The 24,168-nt window shown below is 56.4% G+C and overlaps 1 protein-coding gene across 16 annotated transcripts in view; it reads left to right on the top strand.

The window, feature by feature from the left end:
- The window catches only part of SPTAN1 (spectrin alpha, non-erythrocytic 1), a 61,587-nt gene that overhangs the window by 36,867 nt on the left and 552 nt on the right, over positions 1-24,168 (top strand). For 5 of the 16 annotated variants that reach the window (XM_059142899.1, XM_059142903.1, XM_059142902.1 and 2 more), the window contains 30 exons: positions 1,254-1,301; positions 2,181-2,272; positions 2,494-2,638; positions 2,740-2,921; positions 4,593-4,692; positions 4,865-5,062; positions 5,160-5,306; positions 5,987-6,090; positions 6,200-6,362; positions 6,743-6,757; positions 8,387-8,518; positions 8,942-9,079; positions 10,252-10,356; positions 12,138-12,346; positions 13,126-13,246; positions 13,422-13,543; positions 14,108-14,240; positions 15,756-15,854; positions 17,145-17,304; positions 17,908-17,984; positions 18,553-18,762; positions 19,053-19,349; positions 19,674-19,786; positions 20,197-20,214; positions 21,401-21,463; positions 22,757-22,811; positions 23,164-23,360; positions 23,453-23,506; positions 23,583-23,729; positions 23,805-23,952. In XM_059142899.1, the coding sequence (XP_058998882.1) occupies positions 1,254-1,301; positions 2,181-2,272; positions 2,494-2,638; positions 2,740-2,921; positions 4,593-4,692; positions 4,865-5,062; positions 5,160-5,306; positions 5,987-6,090; positions 6,200-6,362; positions 6,743-6,757; positions 8,387-8,518; positions 8,942-9,079; positions 10,252-10,356; positions 12,138-12,346; positions 13,126-13,246; positions 13,422-13,543; positions 14,108-14,240; positions 15,756-15,854; positions 17,145-17,304; positions 17,908-17,984; positions 18,553-18,762; positions 19,053-19,349; positions 19,674-19,786; positions 20,197-20,214; positions 21,401-21,463; positions 22,757-22,811; positions 23,164-23,360; positions 23,453-23,506; positions 23,583-23,729; positions 23,805-23,952 (3,792 nt within the window). The remainder of the gene's footprint in view (positions 1-1,253; positions 1,302-2,180; positions 2,273-2,493; positions 2,639-2,739; positions 2,922-4,592; positions 4,693-4,864; positions 5,063-5,159; positions 5,307-5,986; positions 6,091-6,199; positions 6,363-6,742; positions 6,758-8,386; positions 8,519-8,941; positions 9,080-10,251; positions 10,357-12,137; positions 12,347-13,125; positions 13,247-13,421; positions 13,544-14,107; positions 14,241-15,755; positions 15,855-17,144; positions 17,305-17,907; positions 17,985-18,552; positions 18,763-19,052; positions 19,350-19,673; positions 19,787-20,196; positions 20,215-21,400; positions 21,464-22,756; positions 22,812-23,163; positions 23,361-23,452; positions 23,507-23,582; positions 23,730-23,804; positions 23,953-24,168) is intronic. The other 11 variants (XM_059142910.1, XM_059142905.1, XM_059142904.1 and 8 more) reach the window with 5 other exon arrangements.

The following is a 24,168-nucleotide window of genomic DNA, read 5'->3' as shown; positions in this document are numbered from 1 at the left end:
GAGTAGAAAGAGATGTATCTTCCATGACAGACACGATTCCAGACAGACACAGGGTGCTTGGCTAGGGCACCCCTCCTGGCCCGGATGTTTCTGTCATTAAAGAGGTTTCACACTGGGGGGGAGCATGACTTTTCTCTTCGATTCAGCTTTTTCTCCTTGTTTTCAATCGTAATTATTTTTAGGTTGCGGGGTATGATCATTGGTGATGTGAGTGGGCAACATCCTCACCCGTCTCCCCTCCTGGTTTTTCTGGTAACGGGCGTGTTTTCGGAAGTGTGCTTCAGGTGGCTTTGTGAACACCAACGCCACCAAACAAATACATACGAGTTTTCTTTTTAATTTTTATTTCTAAAACGGATTGGAGACAAAGGTGTGTACTTTTTGAACCTGTACACACCCACACCGGTTGAAAATGTCACCTGGGCGTGTCACGGCAGCACCGATGAGCCCGACTCCCCCACATCCCAGCTTTTGGCCCCTGATTTTCTTAATATATTTGAAGATTACCGGTATTGTAATGTGGGATTTTTTTTAAAACATAAAACTGGTGGGTTCTGTGATCCCAAGGAATGTCTGATTTGTACCTTGGTGAGAAGAAAGCTAATTCACTGGTCTTTGTGTTTTGTTTTGGGGTTTTTTGCCCCTATCTGGTAAGGCTGTTGCCCTTAGTTCAAGGGGGACACTGTTAAAAAGACGAGCAGCCCGATAGCCAAGAAGAGATATGAGGTTCTTGGCATTTTTAGGCATAAACAGTCTCAACTCCCAGCATTTGTTAAACTGGGTGTTTTCTGGCCTATTCTGCAATATGAACAACACTAATACTTAGACATTGAGCTCTGTTTCCTGTCAGCCAGCTGGGGGGTTTTATGTGTGTGTATTTAAGATTTTATTTTTAAGCAATCTCTACACCCAGTGTGGGGCTTGAACTCAGAACCCTGAAATCAAGAGTTGTGTGCTCCCCGGCCGGAGCCTGCCAGACGCCCCCGCCCCAGCCAGCTGTTTTAATTGTGGTTGTCACCACTCTCTCTTGACTCTTCATCCAGTGAACTTAGTTAAATTGTGCACTTGGGTGCTTTGTGCCTTTCCACTGGTTAATCCTTTATTTGTGGCTCTGCTCAGCATTTTGACCGTGTCCCCTTAAGACAATTTTGGTTGATGACTGAGACCTAATGAATGGCACTTGCTCCTTGGAATTGTGCCGTAATTGGCAGACACGGGATTAGCGTTGCTCTTTTGCTTTCCTCCCTCCATAGTCTGCTCGTCTGATGGTTCACACCGTGGCCACCTTTAATTCCATCAAGGTAAGAAACTGGCCAGCCCCCTCGTCTCCCAGTCTCCCTCCCTGTTCTTCTTCTCCGGACTATGGCAGAGCTCTTGTCCTAAGTCATCACACGAGCTGTTGCACTTGTCGCTGTCCCGGCTGCGAGGTTTTCCTGGGGAAATGCCTGCTCTCCGCCCACAGCAGGGTGGCTGGGTGGCCTTCCCTGGCTCAAGAACTCACCTGCTCTTAGTGGTAAAATTAGCCTTCCCTTCCCTTCTAGTAGGGCCAGGAGCTGCAAGAAGTGTAGGTCCCCCCAGTGTTTGTCTCTTCAAGCACCGGGCCCCACGTGGCCTGCCGTGGCATGGGGTGTGGCTGGGCTCGGGGCTTGGGACTCATCCACACGCTAGTTCCTTTGTTTGTTTGTTTGTTTGTTTGTAAGGATTTTTGTCCATTTATTTGAGAAAGAGCTCATGTATGGGAGGGCGAGAGGGTGAGGCGGCAGCAGATTCCCCACTGAGCAGGGAGCCAGACTCAGGCCAGGCCCAGAACCCTGAGATCAGGACAGGGGTGGAGTGAGACGCCCCCCGCAGGGTAGTTGCTGATGAAGCAACTGCTCCAGGCGGCAGCTTGGAGCTGAGAGGGAGGCTGAGTCGGCTGCATGTCCCTGCGGCCTTCGAGATGATTCCAGGTCAGATGCTCACGGAGCATTCAGGCCATCAGACGTGGCTAACTTTGCTGCAGTCCTCAGCTTCTGGATTTGTGCTGTCGCGTCTGTACTATATCGTGCTGGGAAGGGTGGAGACAGGAAATCGTCCATGCTCTGGCCGTTCCTTGCAAGCCGAGCGCCAGTCCTCTGGTTCTGGGCCGCGTGTTGGAGGCTGGCCTGGGTGCAACCGCGCTGACCGCTGTCCTCCTGCAGGAGCTGAACGAGCGCTGGCGGTCCCTGCAGCAGCTGGCCGAGGAGCGGAGCCAGCTCTTGGGCAGCGCCCACGAGGTGCAGAGGTTCCACAGGTGAGGGGCAGCTCCGGGCTGCAGTGGGTTGCCCTTGGCGGTCCCTGCACGGGCTGCCTCCGCTCACTCCGTGCTCTGGCGTCTGGGACCACACCTGTCCCGGGGTGCACTGCTCAGTAAAGACGGAGGGAGGGAGCGAATGTGGGTTTTTTGCTTCGTGGAGCTTTTGGTGGTAGCTGCTGTGCCCAGCAGTCCGTCACCGTCTGCGCGCCTCCCCACAGAGATGCGGATGAGACCAAAGAGTGGATTGAGGAGAAGAATCAGGCTCTGAACACTGACAACTACGGCCACGACCTGGCCAGTGTCCAAGCCCTGCAGCGCAAGCACGAGGGCTTTGAGCGTGACCTCGCAGCTCTCGGCGACAAGGTGAGAGGTGGCAGGGTGGGGGACGTTTGGGCCCCGGGCAGCGCGACTCTTCCACTCGGCAGAGCGCAGCTCCCTCACGTGCCGCCACCTTGCTCCCGCAGGTCAACTCGCTGGGGGAGACGGCCGAGCGCCTGATCCAGTCCCACCCCGAGTCAGCCGAGGACCTGCAGGAAAAGTGCACGGAGCTGGACCAGGCGTGGAGCAGCCTGGGGAAGCGCGCGGACCAGCGCAAGGCCAAGCTGGGCGACTCCCACGACCTGCAGCGCTTCCTCAGTGACTTCCGGTAGGAGGCGTGAAGCCGGTGGGCGGTCATTCGCTTTGGGCAGGTCCCTCTGGGCGAGGCGGCATCGTCTGGCTCCCCCGTGCCAGAGGAAGTCTCCGCGTCCCTGTCCACATGCGCACCGTTTCCCGCCGGATGGCATTCGGTTTCTGCCTTCGACGTCTCTCTCACTTACTACAGATGTACCGTAGTCTCTTTCGCAAACCTGTTTTAGTGAGAGAAACTTCATAGTCTTCGAAAAATAGAAAGGATGAAACAGGAACCCGGCTGACACCCTTCGCAGGTAGCCCCCAGTTGGCTTTGCCGCCGGACACACGCTTCTGTGTTGCTGACCCGGCTGCCGGTGCTTTGCAGATAACGCGGCCCTTTTCCTCTAAATACCTGGGCCTCTGCCTCCTGCGTGCCCCGCGTTTCCACCCCCCACCCTCACGTCCAAGGCCAGCACAGCAACGGCTTACCTAGTCCCGGTTCGGGTTCTCCCGGTCGTCTCAAATGTGTGTTCACGAGTCCAGGTTTGTGTTTGGGTCCAGGGTCCAGCGGAGAGTTCCCATCGCAGTGGCAGTGGTCGCCTGACCCCTCCGCCCTCTGCATGTTGTCTTTCATGACACTGACGGTTTTGAAGGGTCGAGGCTGGGTGTCTAGCGGGATGTCCCATGACCAGGGCCTCAAGCTTTTTTAAGGCTACGTAGTGCCCCACCGGCGGGTGAGGTAGAATTTGGTCCCTGGCACCCATTCGGGACAGGTGTTTCTCTGTGGCACGCTTCTGTGCTTACAAGGGTTTCACAACGGGTGTGTGCACACGGGGGTATACACGTAGGTGTGTTTTATCCACACGTAGGTGTGCGGGGCTGGGCTGGGCAGGTGATGCGCTTCCCCTTCCCAGGCCTCTGGTAGGAGGTCCTCAGTTGGGTTTTTGGTTTCCGGTTTCTTTTTTTTTTCAAGGTAAAAATCAAATAACAGAACAGTTATGTGTCTTAAAGGATGTCATTCACTGGTAATCTTACTGTGTTATACGAGTACTACCTCTCTGAAGTTATGACACTTTCCACCGCCTCAGAAGAGCACCCCGAGCACCATGAGGAGTCACCCCCCTTTCTCCTCTCCTCATCAAGTCTGTTTTCCGTCTCTGGATTTGCCGATCCTGGGTGTATCTGATCAAAGGAATTCTAGGATAGGACCTGTGACCTCACACGTTGATTTCTGTGCCCTCACGTGCAGACATCGGTCAGAAGCTGGGTTCAGCGCCTGCGTGGGCCCAGGACTGCTGCAAGCTCAGAGAAAAGTGTTTCCTCCGAAGTTGTGGAAAACCCCACCATAGTTGTTGCTTGTGTCAAACCTACTTTACAGCTGGAAGATCTTAGTCACAAGTTTAGTGTGTTGATTTCTGAGGAATGCTCAGTCTTTTGTTGTCGTTTTTAATTTTTTTAACATCTCAATAGGATGAACAAGAGGCTTTGAAATATTTTGCCCAGAGATGCGGATTATAACTAGTTAACCATTCAGTAGATTAGCCGGTTAGTAGATTAACTAGTTGACCCTGAATAATCATTTAGTAGATTAACTACTTGACCCCAAATAATCTTCTGAGACAGGAATTGTGTGGTTCTCTTTTCCTGGGCAGAAAGCCTGCTTGCCAGGTAATGTAATCGCTGTTCCTCTGTGTCTGCTTGCCAGGGACCTCATGTCTTGGATCAATGGAATACGAGGGTTGGTGTCCTCAGACGAGCTCGCCAGGGATGTCACCGGAGCTGAAGCTTTGCTGGAACGACACCAGGTAGGGGGCTCTGCCCACCAAGTGGTGGTGGGGGTGTTGTGCTGCTGGGCTAGGAAGACTGTGCGCCCTCCCCGCCCCCCTGCCGCCAGCAGCACCCTAGCCACGCATCAGTGGTTGACAGGGCGGTGGGCATCTCGTGCCGGTTACCTAACCCCTTCCCTCCTCTTGGCAGGAGCACCGGACAGAAATCGATGCCAGGGCTGGCACTTTCCAGGCCTTTGAGCAGTTTGGGCAGCAGCTGCTGGCTCATGGGCACTACGCCAGCCCAGAGGTCAAGGAGAAACTAGATATTCTAGATCGGGAGCGCGCGGGGCTGGAGAAGGCCTGGGCTCAGCGCAGGATGATGTTGGATCAGTGCCTCGAGCTGCAGGTGCGTACAGGACGTCGCTTCCTGTTTGCCATGGGCTTTCGAACCGGGAGCTTCGTGGCCGACGGCCCCATCTGCCCACCTGCCTCCTTTTCTTTAGCTCTTTCATCGGGACTGCGAGCAAGCTGAGAACTGGATGGCTGCCCGCGAGGCCTTCTTGAATACCGAGGACAAAGGAGACTCGCTGGACAGCGTGGAGGCTCTGATCAAAAAACACGAGGACTTCGACAAAGCCATCAACGTCCAGGTGAGGCCTTTCTCTCCTCGGTGTAGGTTTGTCCAGATGGACGGCTCTCTTCGGGGGCTGCTGCCGCTTTCCGTCTCAACGACTAGAATAAAAACTCGTCCCTGACGTGCCCAACTCAGCCTTGGTGGCTCCCTGAAGCGAAGAGACTTGCTGTTGGCCACACGAAGGAAGAGCGGCCCCCCTTGTGGGAAAGCGCATATGGACCTGGATGCTTTTTAGAACTTCTAAGTTCTGATACTTGTGAGGTTTTAGTAACTGGGATGCCTCGCAGAAAAAACGTATTGTCAAAGCAGAATCACAAATGTGCTGGTGAGGAGAGAGAACGCCTGAGCGCTAACAGCTCGGGAAGATGGGCACCTCTTTGATTTATAGCTCGTTTTGTTGAAAATCTGGCACCCATATGACAAGCAGCTTGATTTTGTGTGTGACAACTCCTGGTGTCCTAGCCCCTGTCCCCAGGGTGACCTGGAGTCATCTTGAGTTAAACTCTGCTAGTGGTCGAAATCAAGCTTCTCCTGGCCTCTGCTCTCTAGCTTCTAAAGTGTCAGCGTAGTCCGATCCCGGCGCCGGCTCGGGCACGGCCACCCAGAACAGCCACTCTCTGTGCAAGACCTGCGGCCCGTGCAAGGCTGGGCCCGCCCGCCCGCCCGTCTTGGCCTCATGCCTCTGTTTGCCCACAGGAGGAGAAGATCGCCGCCCTGCAGTCCTTTGCTGAGCAGCTCGTCGCCGCCGGCCACTATGCCAAGGGCGACATCTGCAGCCGGCGCAACGAGGTTTTGGACAGGTGCGTGTCGGTGGGGGTGGTGCTGCGCGCGCTCACGGGCCCCGGGGGACCCCCCAGCCCGTCTTGCTCTCCGCGAGCTTCACGCTTGGGTTCCATTTCACCATCCCAGGTGGCGCCGCCTAAAAGCCCAGATGATTGAGAAGAGGTCGAAGCTAGGAGAATCGCAGACGCTCCAGCAGTTCAGCCGGGACGTGGATGAGATCGAGGCGTGGATCAGTGAGAAACTACAGACCGCAAGCGATGAGTCCTACAAGGACCCAACTAACATCCAGGTGAGCAGAGCCAAGTGGCCGCTCGTCCCCAAGGCAGCCTTGGTGTCGGGACAGGTTCTGGTAAAGAAGGCAGCTTCAGCTGTGGGGGCTCCACCTAGAGAACCATTTCCTGTGTCCTTGTGGAAGCCAGCCAAGGTTATTCCAAGAAGCTCAGCCCGCGGAGAGGTGTCACTAAATGACCCGATGTGAGACAGTGCCTTCCTCACTTGTCCCCGTGGAGGCTGTGTCCGCTAGAGAAGTGTGCGGCATCCCCTCTAGCAGCTCTGCCCCACGCCGAGCTTCCCAGGGGAAGGACAACAGAGTGAGCCTCTGTTTAGTAGCGGATATGTACTTTTCACCTCCGTGTACTGAACTCTTGTTATTTTAATCTGTTTTTGTAGCTTTCCAAGCTGCTGGTAAGTTTCTAATCTTCTTCAAGAGTTTTTTAGTTAAATGCGCTCCAGTGTTTGTGTCCCTCTGCGTAGATCCTTGTCGTGGCCTCGCGTGGTCGGCTGGCGTCTCCTCACGCGTGCTTCTCATTTCTAATGACCCATCACACTCCATCCAAGTGTCCCTGTGGGATGTGGCTTTCTCTGTCGTAATTAGCCTGCACCCCTGCACCCCCTCCCTTGTCCCCATGTGTCACTTAGGCAAGTTCTGTACGATGTTTTATTTGGGGGCAGTAGTTAACTACTGGCTTTTCAGAGGTGCTTCTTTAAAAAAAAAAAAAAAAAAAAAAAAGGATTAATCAGTTTTTTCTGTATGGAGTTGTGCTCCCGGTTCTCGGTGGCCGAGGACAAGGCGTCTGGCGTGGTACGAGTCTGATGACGCAGCCAGGCTGCCATCAGAGGTGCTGGTCCCTGGAGACAGACAGTTAAGTTGCCTCAGGGAAGCAGATGATCTGCTTCCAAAGCTGACCGGAGCCAGGGGTGAGAGATTAAGGAAAAAGAGGGACGTTGTTGCGCGGGGGGCAGCGTAGGGGACTTTTCGGTGAAAATGTAGTCCAGGTGGTGCTTTAAACGGATCGAAGAAATGAAGAAATGGGATAGGTGGGGTTGGAACCAAAGAGTGATCAGAGCAAGAAAGAGAAGCAGGAACTGGACTCGCATCAGGGTTTGTGGGTATTTGAGACCCTGCTCGGACTCGGGCAGCGGAACGCGGAAGGCGGCCGCCCGATGTGGGCACCGCGCTCCGCCCACCGGGCGGCTCCGTCCTTCGACAGTTGCTGCCCCTGAAATGAAACATTTGATGCAGAATCCTTCCCTGACCGTACTTTTTTTTTTCTTTTAGTTCTTTTCCCCCAAATAACATCCCCCGAGACCCTGCCTTTCTCACCCAGAATTGTGTCACAGCTGTGTCCTTGCATTGTCTTGTAGTGTTTCCCGTGCCTTCTCTTGCTTTGCAGACTCTTGAAAATCCCCTTGAGACCTAGCATCAGGAGCCTTCTCCCAGCCCTCTCTTTCCTTAGCAAAAGTCATTTCCTACCTCCAGTCAAGCTTGGATTTTAACAGTGCTCAGGAGTTTTGGTTAATGACAGCTACAAAAGGCCGCAAAGTCCAGGTCTGGGGCAGCTGTAGATGCTCGCCTGTCGGCAGAGAGTCCGCCTGCCAGCCAGAGTGATCACGGCCTCATGTGTATGACAGGCGAGCCAGGTGTGTGTCACCTGTTAAGATCGTCTGTCCGTGGAGGAGAAGGTTGTGGATGGAAACTGATGTCCAAGTAGTTTAAACACTGCCCTTGGCTGCTGGCGTTTTCTGCAGAATGGTAGAAAGTACTCAATTCTCGGATTTCCCTCCCCGCTGATTGAAGAATTGACTCCATTCCCCTGCTCCTGAGCTGGTCCATCTCCTTTCTCCCAGCCAGGTCCTTCTGCCCTGCTCCCAGCAGGCTGAACCCCACACTGTTTGACAAATGCCATGACTGCCTTCTAGAAGAAATGTTGACACTTGCCCCCAGTTGTCTTAAGTTTCTGAGACTCCCTCTTCCCTAAACGGAGGTAACCTCACAGGACCTGGTTCTGAAAGGTCATCTTTCTGGAATTTTAGAGCAAGCACCAGAAGCACCAGGCCTTCGAAGCAGAACTACACGCCAACGCCGACCGCATCCGCGGGGTCATCGACACGGGCAACTCCCTCATCGAGCGCGGGGCCTGTGCGGGCAGTGAGGATGCTGTCAAGGTACGGGCCGCGTGGTGACGACTTTGAAATATGGCTTTAAGAACTAAGCAGATGGGGGTGCCTGGGTGGCTCAGTCGTTAAGCGTCTGCCTTTGGCTCAGGTCATGATCCCGGGGTCCTGGGATTGAGCCCCACGTTGGGCTCCCTGCTGAGTAAGGAGCCTGCTTCTCCCTCTCTCTCTGCCCTTCCTCCTGCTTGTGCACTCGCTCGCTCTTTCTGTTAAATAATTAAATAAAATCCTAAAAAAAAAAACAAAAAACAAAAGAACAAAAGCAGATAAAGATTTTTGCCTACATGACCGATGGGGAGTTGGTAAGAAGGGCTCCCATGAGGCTGTCTGTTCTCTCCCCACGAATTGTTCAGCTTTCAGAGAAGGGGCTCTTCCTGGACTTCCCCATCTCTAATGGCCCCTTCTCTTCGCCAGGCTCGACTGGCTGCCTTAGCTGACCAGTGGCAGTTCCTGGTGCAGAAGTCAGCGGAGAAGAGCCAGAAGCTGAAAGAAGCCAACAAACAGCAGAACTTCAACACCGGCATCAAGGACTTCGACTTCTGGCTTTCCGAGGTAATGGCAGGTTTCCCCTCTCACCAGCGGAGGGGTTCTGGTCGTTTGGGATAACCGGACAGTCAGTCAGCTCCAAACCATGAAAAAAGGCACCCCTTTCCACAGAATCTTCCTTATCAGAGTCTTGTGCTCTAAGGGGTCAGAGGGAATGAAAGTTTCCAGAAGAAAGCGCTGATAGGAATTAGGCAGCGGCTCGCTTGTCTCCGTGGGAATGCGAACAGGGAGCGACAGTAGGGTCTGTGTGGCGGTAGCTCTAGAGACTCTGCCTGGGTGGAAACCAACGTAGCAGCTAAGTCAGGAAGCCAGAGTCAGGAGAAAATTCGGGAAAAGAAATTTTTGGAGCCTACCGTTAATATTTCTCTCCAGTCTACGCATATTTCCATCAACAGTAGCGTAGTTCTGTTTGTATATGGAGTTGATCTCAGAATATAATTTTTCGTGAGTGTGTTTTGGGAGTGTTATCCTGAATCATTAAGGATTCTTCCTAAAGGGGCGCCTGGGTGGCTCAGTGGGTTAAGGCCTCTGCCTTCAGCTCAGGTCATGATCCCAGAGTCCTGGGATCGAGCCCTGCATCGGGCTCTCTGCTCAGCATGGAGCCTGCTTCCTTCTCTCTCTCTGCCTGCCTCTCTGCCAACTTGCGATCTCTGCCTGTCATATATACAAATAAAATCTTTTAAAAAAAGAATTCTTGCTAAGCATTTGAGGAGTTGTGTTGGGTCCGTCCTAGTCCTGTCATAATTGAACCATTCCTGTTTGGTGGACGTTGACGTGTTCCCTGCATTCTGGTGGGACGTCTACACCAGACCTCCTCGTGCTTTAATCTCAGCCGCTGCTGCTGATTCTGTTCTTCGGCGGGGCTCCCTAAGTGAGATCGCCCCGCAGTTCACCCTTGAACCTCTGCGAGGGCACCGGGACCCTGCCTTGAGCTGTGATATCGCAAGTTCTAGGCTCTCAAGTCTGAATTCGATTAACAGGAAGGGAGAAGCACTCAGGCCACAGGGGCTGATACGGGCTGAGTCACTGTGACAACATAACTTGGGGTTGACAGGCTTGCAGCTGGCCAAAGACCTGGCCAGACAACAGGGCACCGTGGATTTTCCAGAACACCCACTGTGCCTCATACCCACGGGGCACCACACGGTCACATCTCCCCTTCCCTGTTTCCCTTCCAGGTGGAGGCCCTGCTGGCGTCTGAGGATTACGGCAAAGACCTGGCTTCCGTGAACAACTTGCTGAAGAAACACCAGCTGCTGGAGGCGGATATATCTGCCCATGAGGTGATCAGAGGGGGCCGGGCCCGTCTGGGACGCAGTGGTGCCTGACTCCTGGGGAGACCCAGTGCATGTGGGGGAGGAACGTAACGGCCAGCACCTCGAGCCACGTTCCCAGTGTGGCCTTGAGGCTGTTTTATACCCTGTGCTGTTAGCGAAGGCCCCAGCCAGAGTTTGTTTATGTGGGTTTGTCTGTCGATAGTTGCTGTTTATATTAAAAAATTAATTTTAAGAGTTAAATTTTAAAAAGACAGTCTTAGGGGATTTTTTTATCATTCTGAGAATGACAGAATGAGAGATGGAAAGCAGAGCAGTGGTCCCCGGGAGTTAGACGCAGGTGGGTGCAGCAAGGAAGCGACACGGGTTTCCCTTGTGCTCACAGAACAACGGAGCTTGGTTTGGGTTATGGGACTCTGCGCTTGGGGAAGTCATGTGGCACTATGGGCGCACACCCTCACGCACACGGGTGGATGCACGTACAGTTGGTGAAATCTGTGGTTTTGCACCATGGATTGCACCGGGGTCCGTGGCCTGGTCTTGCTGGGGCACCACGGAAGCTGCTGCTGTGGGCAGGGCCTGGGGGAAGGGCACACAGGCGCGGTCCTGGTCTTTGGTTTTTGAAGCTGTCCTGGTTTTGCAGCTTCTTGTGAGTCCATAATTATTTCAAGATGAAAAATCAAGAGTAAGTCTGAGAAAAAGAGTAGCATTTTTTATGAACGATAGCCATGTCCAAAACCAAAACAAGATACATAAGAAGACTGGCATTGGCTGTTTCGCAAATCTCTTCAGTCTGGTTTAGTAGAACACAGCCAGATTCTCGTAGCTACTTCCAAATTCAGTGTGTGGGGTCGGTCAGAGCCGATGGAAACCCAGCCTCGCACAGGGAGTTCGAGAAGGGAGTAGTGTTTCCATTCACATGATTGTGGGTCCTCTCACACCAGAGTCAGTATATGGACGGTGCTTAATGGTTAGTTGCAAAGTGGACTCTGAAACCCGATCCGTCAGTGTTTCATACCATTTAATATTAAAAAGCCACTGGTCCATCATGGACATGGAATGTTTTTCTCATTGCACGTCTAAGTGCATGATGTCACAGAATCATTTGGAAAACCTTCTGACTGAAGCAGAATTACCTCTTGTTCCACGAGCTCCCATGTCACAGTCACGGACTTCACAGCCATTCGACAGGACAACCTTCACTGGTTGAGTGGCTGGTCCCCCTCATGGAGGCCAGTGCACTTCCTCCAGAATTCCCACTTTCACCTGAAAGTTCAGGTTTTATCAGAAGCAGCAGACTCTGCCTTCCTGAGAGTGACAGTTTCACTTCAGTCTTTCCGAAGAAGGTTCTGTCAGACGCTAAAGTCTGGATGGCCGTAGTCTGGTCATCGTTCTTTCCGTGAGGACAAGAACAAGCAGCCAGCTTGGCTCAGGACATGGGCTTCTCCTCAGGACCGTCCTTGAACTTGAGCGTGCTGCTGAGGTGCTTGTGTGCACTTCCCATAGTGTCACACAGATCGCTGACACCGACACGTTCTCTGAGATGGAGATTTAATAAAATCCACATGCGAGCGTCCACTCAGTGAGGAAGGCAGATGGGGTCTTTGTGTCATTAAGAAAATAATTTTGATGTCTTAGAACCCCAGGTATCCACTTAGGCCACGTTGAGAGAACATCCAGCACGCCACAAAGCCAGGCTGTCAGTGAAGAGTTCGAGACTTCTGCTTTTCAGGCAGACAGTCATGGGAGAGCCAGGTTCCTCACCCTTCCCGTTGTGTCCCCCGCCCCAGGATCGCCTGAAGGACCTGAACAGCCAAGCAGACAGCCTGATGACCAGCAGTGCCTTCGACACCTCCCAAGTAAAGGACAAGCGGGACACCATCAACGGTCGTTTCCAGAAGATCAAGAGCATGGCAGCCTCCCGGCGAGCCAAGCTGAATGAATCACATCGCCTGCACCAGTTCTTCCGGGACATGGATGACGAGGAGTCCTGGATCAAGTACGTGTCCTCGGGCCTTCGCAGTCGGGTCCTCTGGGATGTCCGTTGAGCCTCTGCTGGCAGGTGCTCGGAGCCACCCTCCCAGGGGGGTCTGGAGCTCTGGGCCGCCTGGCCGTGAGGTCTGGTTCTCTCCCAGAGTGTAGCAGCACCTGGCCCCCGGGGACACCTTGGCGGCTTCTGTTGCCCAGCTGTGCAGTGACAGGGCCATCGATGGCCTCGGGTGGGAACAGTAGGTGATGATGAAGCCAGACTTTGTGTAGACCCTGCCCGGGGTCCTCAGGGAGATGAGCGAGTCTTTTCCTTTCTGGAAAAGGCAGCCCGATATCCTGGGCGGGGTCAGTCCCCGAAGAGGGGAGAATTGTTTGTTTTTAATTCCTCTCCCATTGCAATCAGAGGGGATTAGCATTTTGTAAACACCATATTTGAAGGACAAAAACCCTGTCTCTTCTTCCTTGCTTCCTTAGAGAATGTTGTTCAGGTTTTTTCTATATTTCTACATGTGGTGTCTGCACGTTTGGAAAAGCGGGGCTCGTGAGGCGACCCCGCTGGCGCCTCCTTGTTCTCCTGCGCACCCTGACCCTGGTGGGGCTCCTACATGCCCATGCCAGTGCCCTTCGTTTGGGAAATAGAGGCTTTTATTTTCCAGAAGACTGGTAAGGGTTTCTGTGGCAAGATCGGCAGGTGTAGGTGAAGGACGTGGGGTCCGGAGACGTCACAGCTCCTGACCAAACTGTCCAGTTGAAAACTTGGGGTGCAGAGCGCCTGCCTGTGCTGTACAGGGAGAAGAAGCTGCTGGTGAGCTCTGAAGACTACGGCCGAGACCTAACGGGCGTGCAGAACCTGAGGAAGAAGCACAAGCGGCTGGAGGCGGAACTGGCGGCCCACGAGCCCGCCATTCAGGTGAGGGGCGGGTGACGGGCAGGGAGACCCTTTGCCCTGGCGCATCCTGCTGTCTGCGGGGTCTCAGAGCCCCCGTTCCGCACCCGGAAGAGAGGACTCCTGGGTTTGATGCTGAGGCCTTTTTCTGGACGCACCTAAGGGCAGGTGATAGCCGTTGTCATTTCTCACCTGTCAGGGTGTCCTGGACACCGGGAAGAAGCTATCTGACGACAACACCATTGGCAAGGAGGAGATCCAGCAGCGTCTGACCCAGTTCGTGGAGCACTGGAAGGAGCTGAAGCAGCTGGCGGCTGCTCGGTGAGCGGCCAGGGAAGGGGTGCCGGCGCTGTGCGTGGGAGGCCAGGCTTGGGGCTGCCGGGCCCTCTGCCGCCTCCCGGACCCTTGTCCTGGGCGTGGGCACCACAGCCGGCTTGTTTCAGAGCCGCCCGGACTGGCCCATGCCGAGTGGGTTCCCTTGCGTGGATCTGAACCCGCATACGGCTCGGGAGCTTCACATGTGAACAGCCCTGTGTCTGTTTCACGTTACACAGAACGGTTGATGGAACCAGTCCTATCCCGTGTTTGGAAAAAAAAAACAACTTTTTTTTTGTAGAGGTTTTTTTGACCTTTTTAAATTTATTTGACAGACATAGCGAGAGAGGGAACACAAGCAGAGGGAGTGGGAGAGGGGGAAGCAGGCTTCCCGCCGAGCAGGGAGTCCCATGTGCGGCTCGATCCCAGGCCGCTGGGATCCTGACCTGAGCCGAAGGCAGACGCTTAACTGAGCCACCAGGAGCCCCAGGAATGTTTTTAAACATGCATTAGCTGTGAGCATTGAAGTCGGATGACATCAGTGGCTGCTGTGGTGTGTCCTGTAATCAGGGGCCAGCGGCTGGAGGAGTCCTTGGAGTATCAGCAGTTTGTGGCCAATGTGGAAGAGGAAGAAGCGTGGATCCACGAGAAGATGACGCTTGTAGCCAGCGAGGACTACGGAGACACGCTTGCCGCTGTCCAGGTCAGAGAAGCTGGCGCGCCGCCCCTCGCTTGGTCCAGTGGCTGCGTTGGTGCCGGGAGAGCCCCCGGCCGGCAGCCTGGGCCTTCCCGCTTGGTCACAGTTCTCCGACCTCATGCTAGAGATGCTGCTCCTCTGTCCAAATGCACCACGGCCGATGGCCCCGAGCCCACAGGCTCCTGATGTCCATGGGGGTCCAGCAGCTGCCACCCCAGCGCGCCCTTGGCCGGGGGTGTCGTACAGCAGGCGTTGCTGTCCTGTAGGCTGGAGGTCTGAGACCAAGGCGTAGACAGGGCCTCGCTCCCCACAACTTCTAGGGGAAGCCCATTCCGGTCTTCTAGCTTCTCGCTGGCACTCTTTGTGTTGTGGCCACATAACCGCAGTCTCTGCCCTTCACGGCTCTCCCCTCCGCGTCTGTCTGCCCTCGGCTCTCTCTCTGGGCCGCTGCGTCCAGAGTTCCCGCTCAGAAGGACGCAGGTCATCCTGGACTGGGCCCCGCCCAGTGGCCTCTGAGTGTCTTCAGTTGGTTTTGTCTGCGTCTTCCACATTCCTAAGTGCCAGGGGTCAGTGCCTCAGCCTCTGCCCTCAGTACACTCTGTGACAGCCCAACAGGCCACAGTAGCTTGTTCCCCAAGGGGGGTCCCTCACCAGCACCAAGGTGCGGCAGCAGGCCGAGAGAGCCGCCAGTATGTCACCAATGGCTGGCACGACTCTGTGTCCCCTGACCCCCACACCTCCCTTCCTTTAGCGGCCCTGCCCCGTGTCCATAGGTAGCCCTCAGAATGGCAGAGAGAGAAGCTTCCAGTTTTAGCTTCACATGTTACATGACATTGGCCATGCTGCGTTCCGTTGGTCCGACTGGTCGCAAACAGCCCAGAGCCATGGGCTAGTTGAACAGCCTCCTCTCTTGCTGGGGGGACCCCCACCCCATAAAGCCCCATGTTCCTACATGTGGGCCATCGGCCGTGGAGACAGAGGTTGCCTTCCCCAGAGTCTGGGTGGTCCCTGAGCCACATTCTCAGAGTGGCTGCCCTGGTCGGCTGGTCCGGATGCTTCCGGTGGCTTAGGGGAGGTCTCTTCCTGTCCCCAGGAAGCCCGCCTAGAGCCGTGGTCTCCAGTCTTTCAGGTCTACTGAGGACGGGGACACTTGGAAGGTCTCTTAGGAGCTGTATTCAGGGAAGCCGTCTGTTGGGTTCTGTCTTAAGCTCCACGGGGTTGTTTCCTATGTGGCCTTCCAGAGAGGACAGAGGGACACTGTAGTGGTTGCTCAGCAAGAGCTTAACCCTTCCGAAGGGCCTTCCCGGACGTCCCTGCTCCAGCTGAGCTCACTGCCAGTTACCCTTGCTGCCTCCAGGTTTTACCACCCTCGTGATTACCCCCCGACGTCAGTCCCCAGCTAGACTGGGCTGCCCCTGAGGGCAGGCGCTGTCCAGCTCTGGTTCCCTCCGACCCGCAGCTGGGCCTGCCCACCAGCCCATGCCAGGCTTTCAGCCACCGGCCTTTCTTCTTCCACTGCAGGGCTTGTTGAAGAAACACGAAGCTTTTGAGACAGACTTCACGGTGCACAAGGACCGTGTGAATGACGTCTGCAGCAACGGACAGGACCTCATCAAGAAGGTGAGCTGGGGAGACGCTCACTTCCCACACCCGACACTCCCGTGCTGGGGCCGGGGCCCGGCAAAACCCATCTGCCCGGAATATCCACCCTGGAAAGGTTTGCATGGAGACCGGGAGCTACAGGCTCTCGACAGAACTGGTTGGAGATGCAGGAAGCGTCATGAGAACAGCCCCTACCCAGGACAGAGCCCATTCCTCGATGTTCGTTGCTCTACAAAGCCTGGCTGCTGTCCAGGCTGGCTTAGAAATGAGTGTGTTTAAGTCACAAGACTTGGGTGTCAAAGAGCCCCCGAGCGAGAGAGCATTTGGGAGGGGCCAGGGGCTTTCTCCCCAGCACTGAAGTCAGGTCTGTGGCACATTGGAATTCCAGGTCCCCATTTAGTCACCACCAATCACTTAGGTGCTGTGACAGGTGTTTGGTACCAGAAGACAAGAACTTTTCACAACTCTAATCTCCTGTTGCAAATGTAACTAGTAGAGAAGATTTCTCATCCCGGGATTTGCTGTAGTCAGCATGGCCTTGAGACTGAAGATTTGGTTCATAGGTAACAGCATGTTCAAATCCGTGTTTGGATTGGAGCTTTTGTTTCCTTTACCCTTATGGGCAAATGAGCTACCATGAAGCTCATGTCCAGTCCAGACCGCGTATGGAGAGGGAGGAGGTCTGTGTCTGACCGTCACCCACACACAGCCCTGCGTCTCGGTCTCTGCGCTTTCTGCGCGCGCGGGGACCAGCCTGTGACTGTCTGCGGCCAGCAAAGGAGCCCAGTGCTTTACCGTCAGCAGCAGTCTGTTTCTTCCACGAGTTTCTCTCTAAATTCTATGCTGGCTTGTGTGTGTTCTCAGACTCAGTTATTCCAAAACCAAATCCGAGTGTTTGGGGTGTAAGAATTTTCAGTGTCTGCTTTCTCTGAGCCATCGTGTTTGTTGCTTGTGTTAGGAGCCGCTGTTTGGATATCTCACATTTTATGTCTTAAGTATTTGCTCTTTTACTAATTTTTGTTACCAGACATACTAACGAGTGCGTCGCCGCGATGTTTCGGCGCATTCCTCGTTTTTTCAGGACTCGTTCTTATCGGTGAAATTGCCAGCAGTCATCCTCTCAAGGCTTTTACTCGTGTTGCCTTTAGAAAAGCTTTAACCTGTTCTCCCCTGGCGGCTGGTGCTGGGCCGGAGGCGCAGGGCCCACCTTGCAGCCCTGGAGGACCTGCCGTGGCAGGGAGGCCGTGGATCATCCGGCCACGGCAGGGCGTGAGGCCGACCCGAGTGTGCCTTCTCTTTGTGGCCTAGAACAATCACCACGAGGAGAACATCTCTTCAAAGATGAAGGGCTTGAACGGGAAGGTGTCAGACTTGGAGAAAGCTGCCGCCCAGAGGAAGACCAAGCTTGAGGAGAACTCGGCCTTCCTTCAGTTCAACTGGAAGGCGGACGTGGTGGAGTCCTGGATCGGTGAGCGCTGTCCCGCCCGGCCGGCTCCCAGTCTCTTCTCTGCGCCCGGCTGGGAAGATTATTCCAGAGCCGTAGCTCATGTATTATCTAAGCAGCTGGTCTTCTGCAGAGAAGAAATGATCTAACTCGGCCATTTCAGTCATGTCCTGTGGCCAAGAGTGGGGGACCCCGTGGTGCCTGGCACTGGGTCAGCACCAGGGTTAACAAAACAAGAATCTTTAAACCCTGGGAGAAGCAGTAAGTGTCACTGCTAAGCAAGATGGCGCACCAGTGGGCCCCCAGCTGCTCTGTCCCCTCGCTGCCTGGGCACAGTTCGGCTCCCGAGCACAGGGCAGCTAGGCTCGGATTTCAGGACCCCTGTGACCCTAGGGATTGTTGTCACATAAGTGGCAGTGGAAACACATCCAGGACGAGCTGGAAGGATCTCTCCCTACAGCTGGCCAGTGGGGCCTGGGCTGTGGGGAGGAAGGGGCAGCCGGCGTGGGGTTAGGAATCCTGGAATTTAACCATCAACAGGGTGATAGGTGCACCTTGGTTTTCTTTTTTCCTTCGTAATTCACTGTACCAAGAAGGCTGACCTGTTTCCCATGCTTGATTTCCTAGGTGAAAAGGAGAACAGCCTGAAGACAGATGATTATGGCCGAGACCTGTCTTCCGTTCAGACTCTGCTCACCAAACAGGTCAGTCGTGGTCCCTGTCGACCAGACTGGGACGTATGCGGTTAGCGCTTCCCGGTGCATGAGTGGCGGTCGGCATATTCCATTGAGAAAGGCCCTAAGGACCCGGCAGGTAGCAAGATCATTCTGGTCCTCGGGGAACTTCCGGACGAAGCTTCTGTGCTAGAGCCGCACGGCGCTCCCGGGGTGCAGAGCGATGGGAAGTGCTGGGGACTTAACCCCCAGAGCTGTCTGGCTCACTTTGCCGCGAGCCGGGGTTGATGGGGAAGGTCTTGCCCAAGGAGAGGCGTCTCGGCTCGCTCTCGAAGGGCAGACCGCAGCTGGTCGTGGGGAGGCAGCCGTTCATTCTGGGGAGAGATGGTGGGGAGAGCGTGGCACATCTAGGGGACCCCGAACCTCAGTCTGCCCAGGGGGCAGGAGGATGTCAGGACAAGGTGGGGACTCGGGGATGACCGGGTGGCCTGGGCGGCTGGCTGAGCAGACTGGTGCCATCGAGCTGAGCCGCTGTGGAAGGGTGGCTTCTAGCATCCCGGGCGACCATGCACATCGGGCCCACCGCTCTTTGTTCCAGGAAACGTTTGACGCTGGCCTGCAGGCCTTCCAGCAGGAGGGCATCGCCAACATCACCGCGCTCAAAGACCAGCTGCTGGCTGCCAAACACATTCAGTCAAAGGCCATCGAGGCCCGGCACGCCGCCCTCATGAAGCGATGGAGCCAGCTTCTGGCCAACTCGGCCACCCGGAAGAAGAAGTTGCTGGAGGCACAGAGTCACTTCCGCAAGGTAGGAGTGGGCCCCTGCAGAGCTCCCCCAGTCGGGCTGCGGGGACCTCTGCCCCCGGCGGAGTCTGCTGGAACCCAGCAGAGGGCCCTTTGCCTCCGAAGCACCCAAGACAGACTGAGGGGAAAGGGTAGCGAGGGAAAAAAGTCAGAGGCCTTTTGAGACATGGAAGTGGGGCACCCTGGCTTGCCCTGGCTGTCCCCAGAACGACCGCCCCCTTTCCTATCCTGCCTCCTGCCCAAGCGTGGTGCATGCGGCCCCGGGGGCCCTGACGCAGGCTGCTCCGCTTCCAGGTGGAAGACCTCTTCCTGACGTTCGCCAAAAAGGCCTCTGCCTTTAACAGCTGGTTTGAAAATGCCGAAGAAGATCTGACCGATCCCGTGCGTTGCAACTCCCTGGAAGAGATCAGAGCTTTGCGCGAGGCCCACGACGCCTTCCGCTCGTCCCTCAGCTCTGCTCAGGCTGACTTCAGCCAGCTGGCCGAGCTGGACCGCCAGATCAAGAGCTTCCGTGTGGCCTCCAACCCCTACACCTGGTTCACCATGGAGGCCCTGGAGGAGACATGGAGGAACCTGCAGAAGATCATCAAGGTGCCCACCGCCCCCACCCAGGGCCACCAGCCAGCAGCCCCCCTGCCAGGCTGTCAATCAGCCACTTCCCCTTATCTTTTGCCAGAGTTCTTAGGGGGCCAGTTGTGAGCGGCGGGGAATGGAGGACTCTGAGCTCCCCAAGTGTCTCCCAGGCTGCTCCTTCGGGTTGATGTCCGCATCTGGTTCTCCCTGCCCCACAAAACCGTGATTTCTGGTCACGTTCAGTGTCCAGAAACTGAAATTAGGCCGCTCGTCCACCCCGAGAGCAGACCAGCAGGAAGGACAGGCTCTGGTGACACGGCCTCTCCTTCCTCTGGGCCCTAGGAACGGGAGCTGGAGCTGCAGAAGGAGCAGCGCCGGCAGGAGGAGAATGACAAGCTGCGCCAGGAGTTCGCCCAGCACGCCAATGCGTTCCACCAGTGGATCCAGGAGACCAGGTGCCCCCCACCCCCCGGTGCACAGGCCCCCAGCGCTCCACTCCTGGGCCCCCCGGCTCTAGCGGGAGGGGAGCTCTGCGGGAAACCAGAAGGCATGCTCACAGTAAGGAAGGAGAGTTCAGGGCGCACCCTGGTGTGGCTCGAACCAGAGGGGTGGACAGAGTCTCGAAGGTCCTTTTTCTGAAGGTCAGGTTGCTAGGTGTCCTGGATTGGGTGGAACCCTGCGTGGCCGGTGGTCAGTCCTAGGCAGCACCACGGTGATACACAGAACAGAGTTGAATGCAATGTGGGTACTGATGTTCTCGGTTTTGTTTTTCTTTTCTTTCCTGTGTCTGTCTGTCCCCCACCTCCCGACCGCTGCTGTCCGGACGCCACTTTGTCTCGCGGCTGCTTGGATCCCATCTGCACAGAACGTATCTCCTCGATGGGTTAATATTGTCTTCTTGTTTCTCTGGGCTCGTGGTGTGGTGGTGTCTCGTGTGCTTGTCCCCCTGCCCTCTGTCCCCCCATGGCCTGGCTTGCGGAGGATCCCAGGATGGGCCTTTCTGCCCCAGGAGGGCTGCACTTCCCCCGCCCACCCTTGCCCCACCCCCGTCCCCACCCCCTACAAGGAGTCTGTGCCTTGCCCCACACTGTCCTGACAGCCTGCGGTCTGGGGAGGGGAGCCACTCGCACCTTCCTGTGCAGATTCCAGGGGTTCTCAGGGAATGTGACCAAGCCAGAGGGCCAGAGCTGGAGTCCAAAGCCTCTGAGAAACCCTGTGCTTGTTTAGCTATTGGGATTTCCCTGGCCTTCTCTTCTGCTTCTCCCCGTGTGTCCAGTGGGACCATACTTAGCTTCCTAGGAGGTCATGGTCATGCATGGAGGAGGAGATCCAGCGGGTGCAGGGAGTGCCCAGCTGTGTACGGACCCTCCCCCAGGACCCCACCCCCCGGTGTTCCCAGAGGAAGGGAAAGAGCATCGTTGCCCCTAATAGGCAGAAGTGCCTGGGCTTTCATGCGATGGAGAGATGAGGCTAGGGAGGAGCCCCCGGGAGGAGCAGGGCGGCCCTGCCCAGTCCAGTCCTGGGAGTGGCCTCTCCTCTAGACTTTGGCCTCTGCCAGGCCCACGTAAAGCCAGGGTAGCGCGGGGGCCAGGGGTGGGGGGGCGGACCTCAGTAGCTGAGGCCAGCGCGGCTGGGGTTCTGCAGATGGTAGTTGGGGCAGCTCAGCCTGGCACCAGGAGAAAGAGGCGCACGTTGACGCGACCACCTGTGCTGAAGGGGGGGTGGGATTTAGGGGTCACAGCTTCTAGCTTGAGTTCATTAGCCCCCTGGCCTCCACTCCCCTCCCCAGCCCTGTGGCTGTGTCTGCCAAGCTGGTCTTGTCTCCGTGGGTGCCATGCTCCCCTTCCCATGTGGCTCCTCCCTAGCCCTGTCCTGTCTTGCTTGGTCCCAGTGTGAGCTGCCCCAAGGCCGCCTGTCCTCCCTGCGGCCGGTGGCCCAGCCCCACCAGGTCCCTGCCTGGGCGCCAGGTTGCCCCGCCTGTGCACTGCCAGCTTGGGCCTTGTGGCGCGTGTCTGTCTCGGTCTGCTCTTGCCTTCGGTGTATTCATTTGGTTTCTTTTCTTTGACTAGCATAGCGTATCGTCGGGTCATTCGTGTCTATCAGTATGAAGTTGGGGATGATCTGTCTGGAAGGTTTTTCTCCTCTTATTTCTCTTCTTCCCTCACTGTGGTTTTCCCAATGCACTCTTGACTTCCCCAGGCGGCTCCGCTTTCCGACTAACCCGCCGCCCTCGGCCGCTTGGGAAGGCGGGATCTGTCCTCCTCCTGCCCCGGCCCCCAGCCTCCTGCCCCCCGGGGCCGAGGGGTGTTGCTTTTCCCTGGGGGACATGGCGTGACTGGGAGTCTGAACTGCTGGGGTAGCAGGAAGCCTGGTGCCTTGCCTTGCTCGAGCACTTTGAACTTGGGGAAATTTCAGAGCTAACCCGGGCTCGCTGGGTGTTGAAAGGGGAGGTTGGGGCACGCGTGGGCGCAGGGGAGGCCGGGCTAAAACCCCACCACGGACCCGCGCACAGTGCCACTCGTCCCTGCACGTGACCCCAGCTCCTTTGTTGTCTTCGTTCACTGGTGGCCTTCTGTGACCTCACACTGTATAGCGTCGGGAAGATGGAAGCTCCCTGGGGCACCCTGTTCTTCGAAACTTGGCCCTGGGAGCCTCTGGCCCGGACAGTCTCGTGGACCCTGAATCTGGGGCTTAATCAGCCACCTCCCTCCTTTGGTCAGAATTAGAATCGTTTTCAAAACCCCAATCTGGTCACGATCTCTTAGCATCCCAGCTTCGTGTCTGAGGGGGCATCTGACTGCATCTCTTCCATGGCTGTCACACCCTAGAATGTGGCTCCCCTCCTCAGGAACCTGCAGGAGACTTCCAGGGATTTCTGGGGGGTAGCGCTCTATTTGTCAGCCGCTCCCTGCTAAGGTCTCCCCAGGGGGCAGATGCCAGGGGTGTACAGAGCAGCCTTCTCCCCAGTGGCTGCGGAGGGGACATGCTGTCAGGCCCGTGGGCCCTCTGACGTCCCATAGAGCAACTTCAGCTCGGTTCCTCAGGTACCCCTTGAGGACTGAGGGCCTAGTTTGAGTGAGGGACCAGGTCCTAGCCTGGCTGGGCCGGAGGAGCCACATGAGAAAGGGTCCTAGCCTGGGAGCAGGCTGGGTGGGGCTCGCCCCTGGCCCCCCCAATTGGCCCGGGGCAGGTGGTGCCCCACCTGGGGTGGCAGCGTCCTGTCTCTGAAGCAGGAGAAAGACTGCCTCCCCTCCCCGGCTCCCAGGGCCACTTAGGAAAAGGTGGCCAATAGCAGATAGGTTTCATTTCCCTGAAAAAAGAGATTTAAAAAAAAAGGTTCCAAGACCGCAGGCACTGTAACCTGGGGATAGTTAGGTTTGAGCTCACAAGCCGGCCCTCCCGCCTCACTGTGCTTCTGTGTTCAGGTCCTGCATGGTGGAAGAATCTGGGACTCTGGAATCCCAGCTCGAAGCTACCAAGGTAAGGTCCCCTTGTTTAAAGTCCGGCAGGAAGGAGGCTGGGTGGGTGCGCTTTCTCCCTTTACATGAAGCAGCGCAGAACCCCATCATTTTAGAGAGCGCCTTTTGCTTCTGACAGTTGCCACGTGGTGTCTTACCCAAAAAGAATGAGGACACTTTGGTTCTCAGTGGTACGGTTTCCTCCGCGGTCTGCCCCTGCTGGTCCCTCCGTGGACCAAGGCTGCCGAATTTCCCCTCGTGCCGCCCCACACCGCCCCATAGACCTTGGGCCGGGAGGGCTCTTGAACAGGCTCTTGAGCCTGGTGACTGAGGCGAGAGCCCCTGCCCCTACACCCTCCCTCCCCTGCCCGTAGCGCAAGCACCAGGAGATTCGAGCCATGAGGAGTCAGCTCAAGAAGATTGAGGACCTCGGGGCAGCCATGGAGGAGGCCCTGATCCTGGACAACAAGTACACGGAGCACAGCACCGTGGGCCTGGCGCAGCAGTGGGACCAGCTCGACCAGCTGGGCATGCGCATGCAGCACAACCTGGAGCAGCAGATCCAGGCCAGGTGCGCGCCCCCAGGTCCCCCCAGCGTCCGGCACTCGCTCTGCTGGGATCCCGCAGACTTTGCCACCTGCTCACTCCGTCCTGTTCTTCTAGGAACACAACCGGAGTGACCGAGGAGGCCCTCAAAGAATTCAGCATGATGTTTAAGTGAGTACGGCCTCCCTGGGGGTGGGGTGGCAGGCCCGGCCCTGGGGCCCGTGCTGAGCAGCGCTCTGTCCGGCAGACACTTCGACAAGGACAAGTCGGGCAGGCTAAACCACCAGGAGTTCAAGTCCTGCCTGCGCTCCCTGGGTTATGACCTGCCCATGGTGGAGGAAGGGGAGCCTGACCCCGAGTTCGAGGCGATCCTCGACACCGTGGATCCAAACAGGTGAGCTGGAGGGAAGGTAGCAGAGGTGGCTGTGCCTGTGGCTCTTCCTGGCTCACTGCGTTTGCCCCTCTCCAGGGACGGCCACGTCTCCCTGCAAGAGTACATGGCCTTCATGATCAGCCGTGAAACTGAGAATGTCAAATCCAGCGAGGAGATCGAGAGCGCCTTCCGGGCCCTGAGCTCCGAGGGAAAGCCCTACGTGACCAAGGAGGAGCTGTACCAGGTCTGGGGCTCTGCTTCCCTGCCCTGGAGGTGGAGGTTTCCTCTGAGAGTAAAGCCCAAGGTTGCCCCGGGGCCAGAACCGTCTGAATTCACAGACCTCCCTGTGGAGGGCTCTGTTGGGCGCAGGCGTTTCATCCCTCTTTCCTGCTGACCCCGCCCCCCGCCCCGCCCCCCGCGTCCACGAACACGCTGTGGCCTCTGAGCACGGCTCTCCCTG

This window comes from Mustela lutreola, chromosome 12 (assembly GCF_030435805.1).
Source record: "Mustela lutreola isolate mMusLut2 chromosome 12, mMusLut2.pri, whole genome shotgun sequence".
NCBI classification, from domain to species: Eukaryota; Metazoa; Chordata; class Mammalia; order Carnivora; family Mustelidae; genus Mustela; species Mustela lutreola.
Note: the sequence above shows the minus strand (reverse complement) of the source record. Positions and strands in the feature narration are given on the sequence as shown.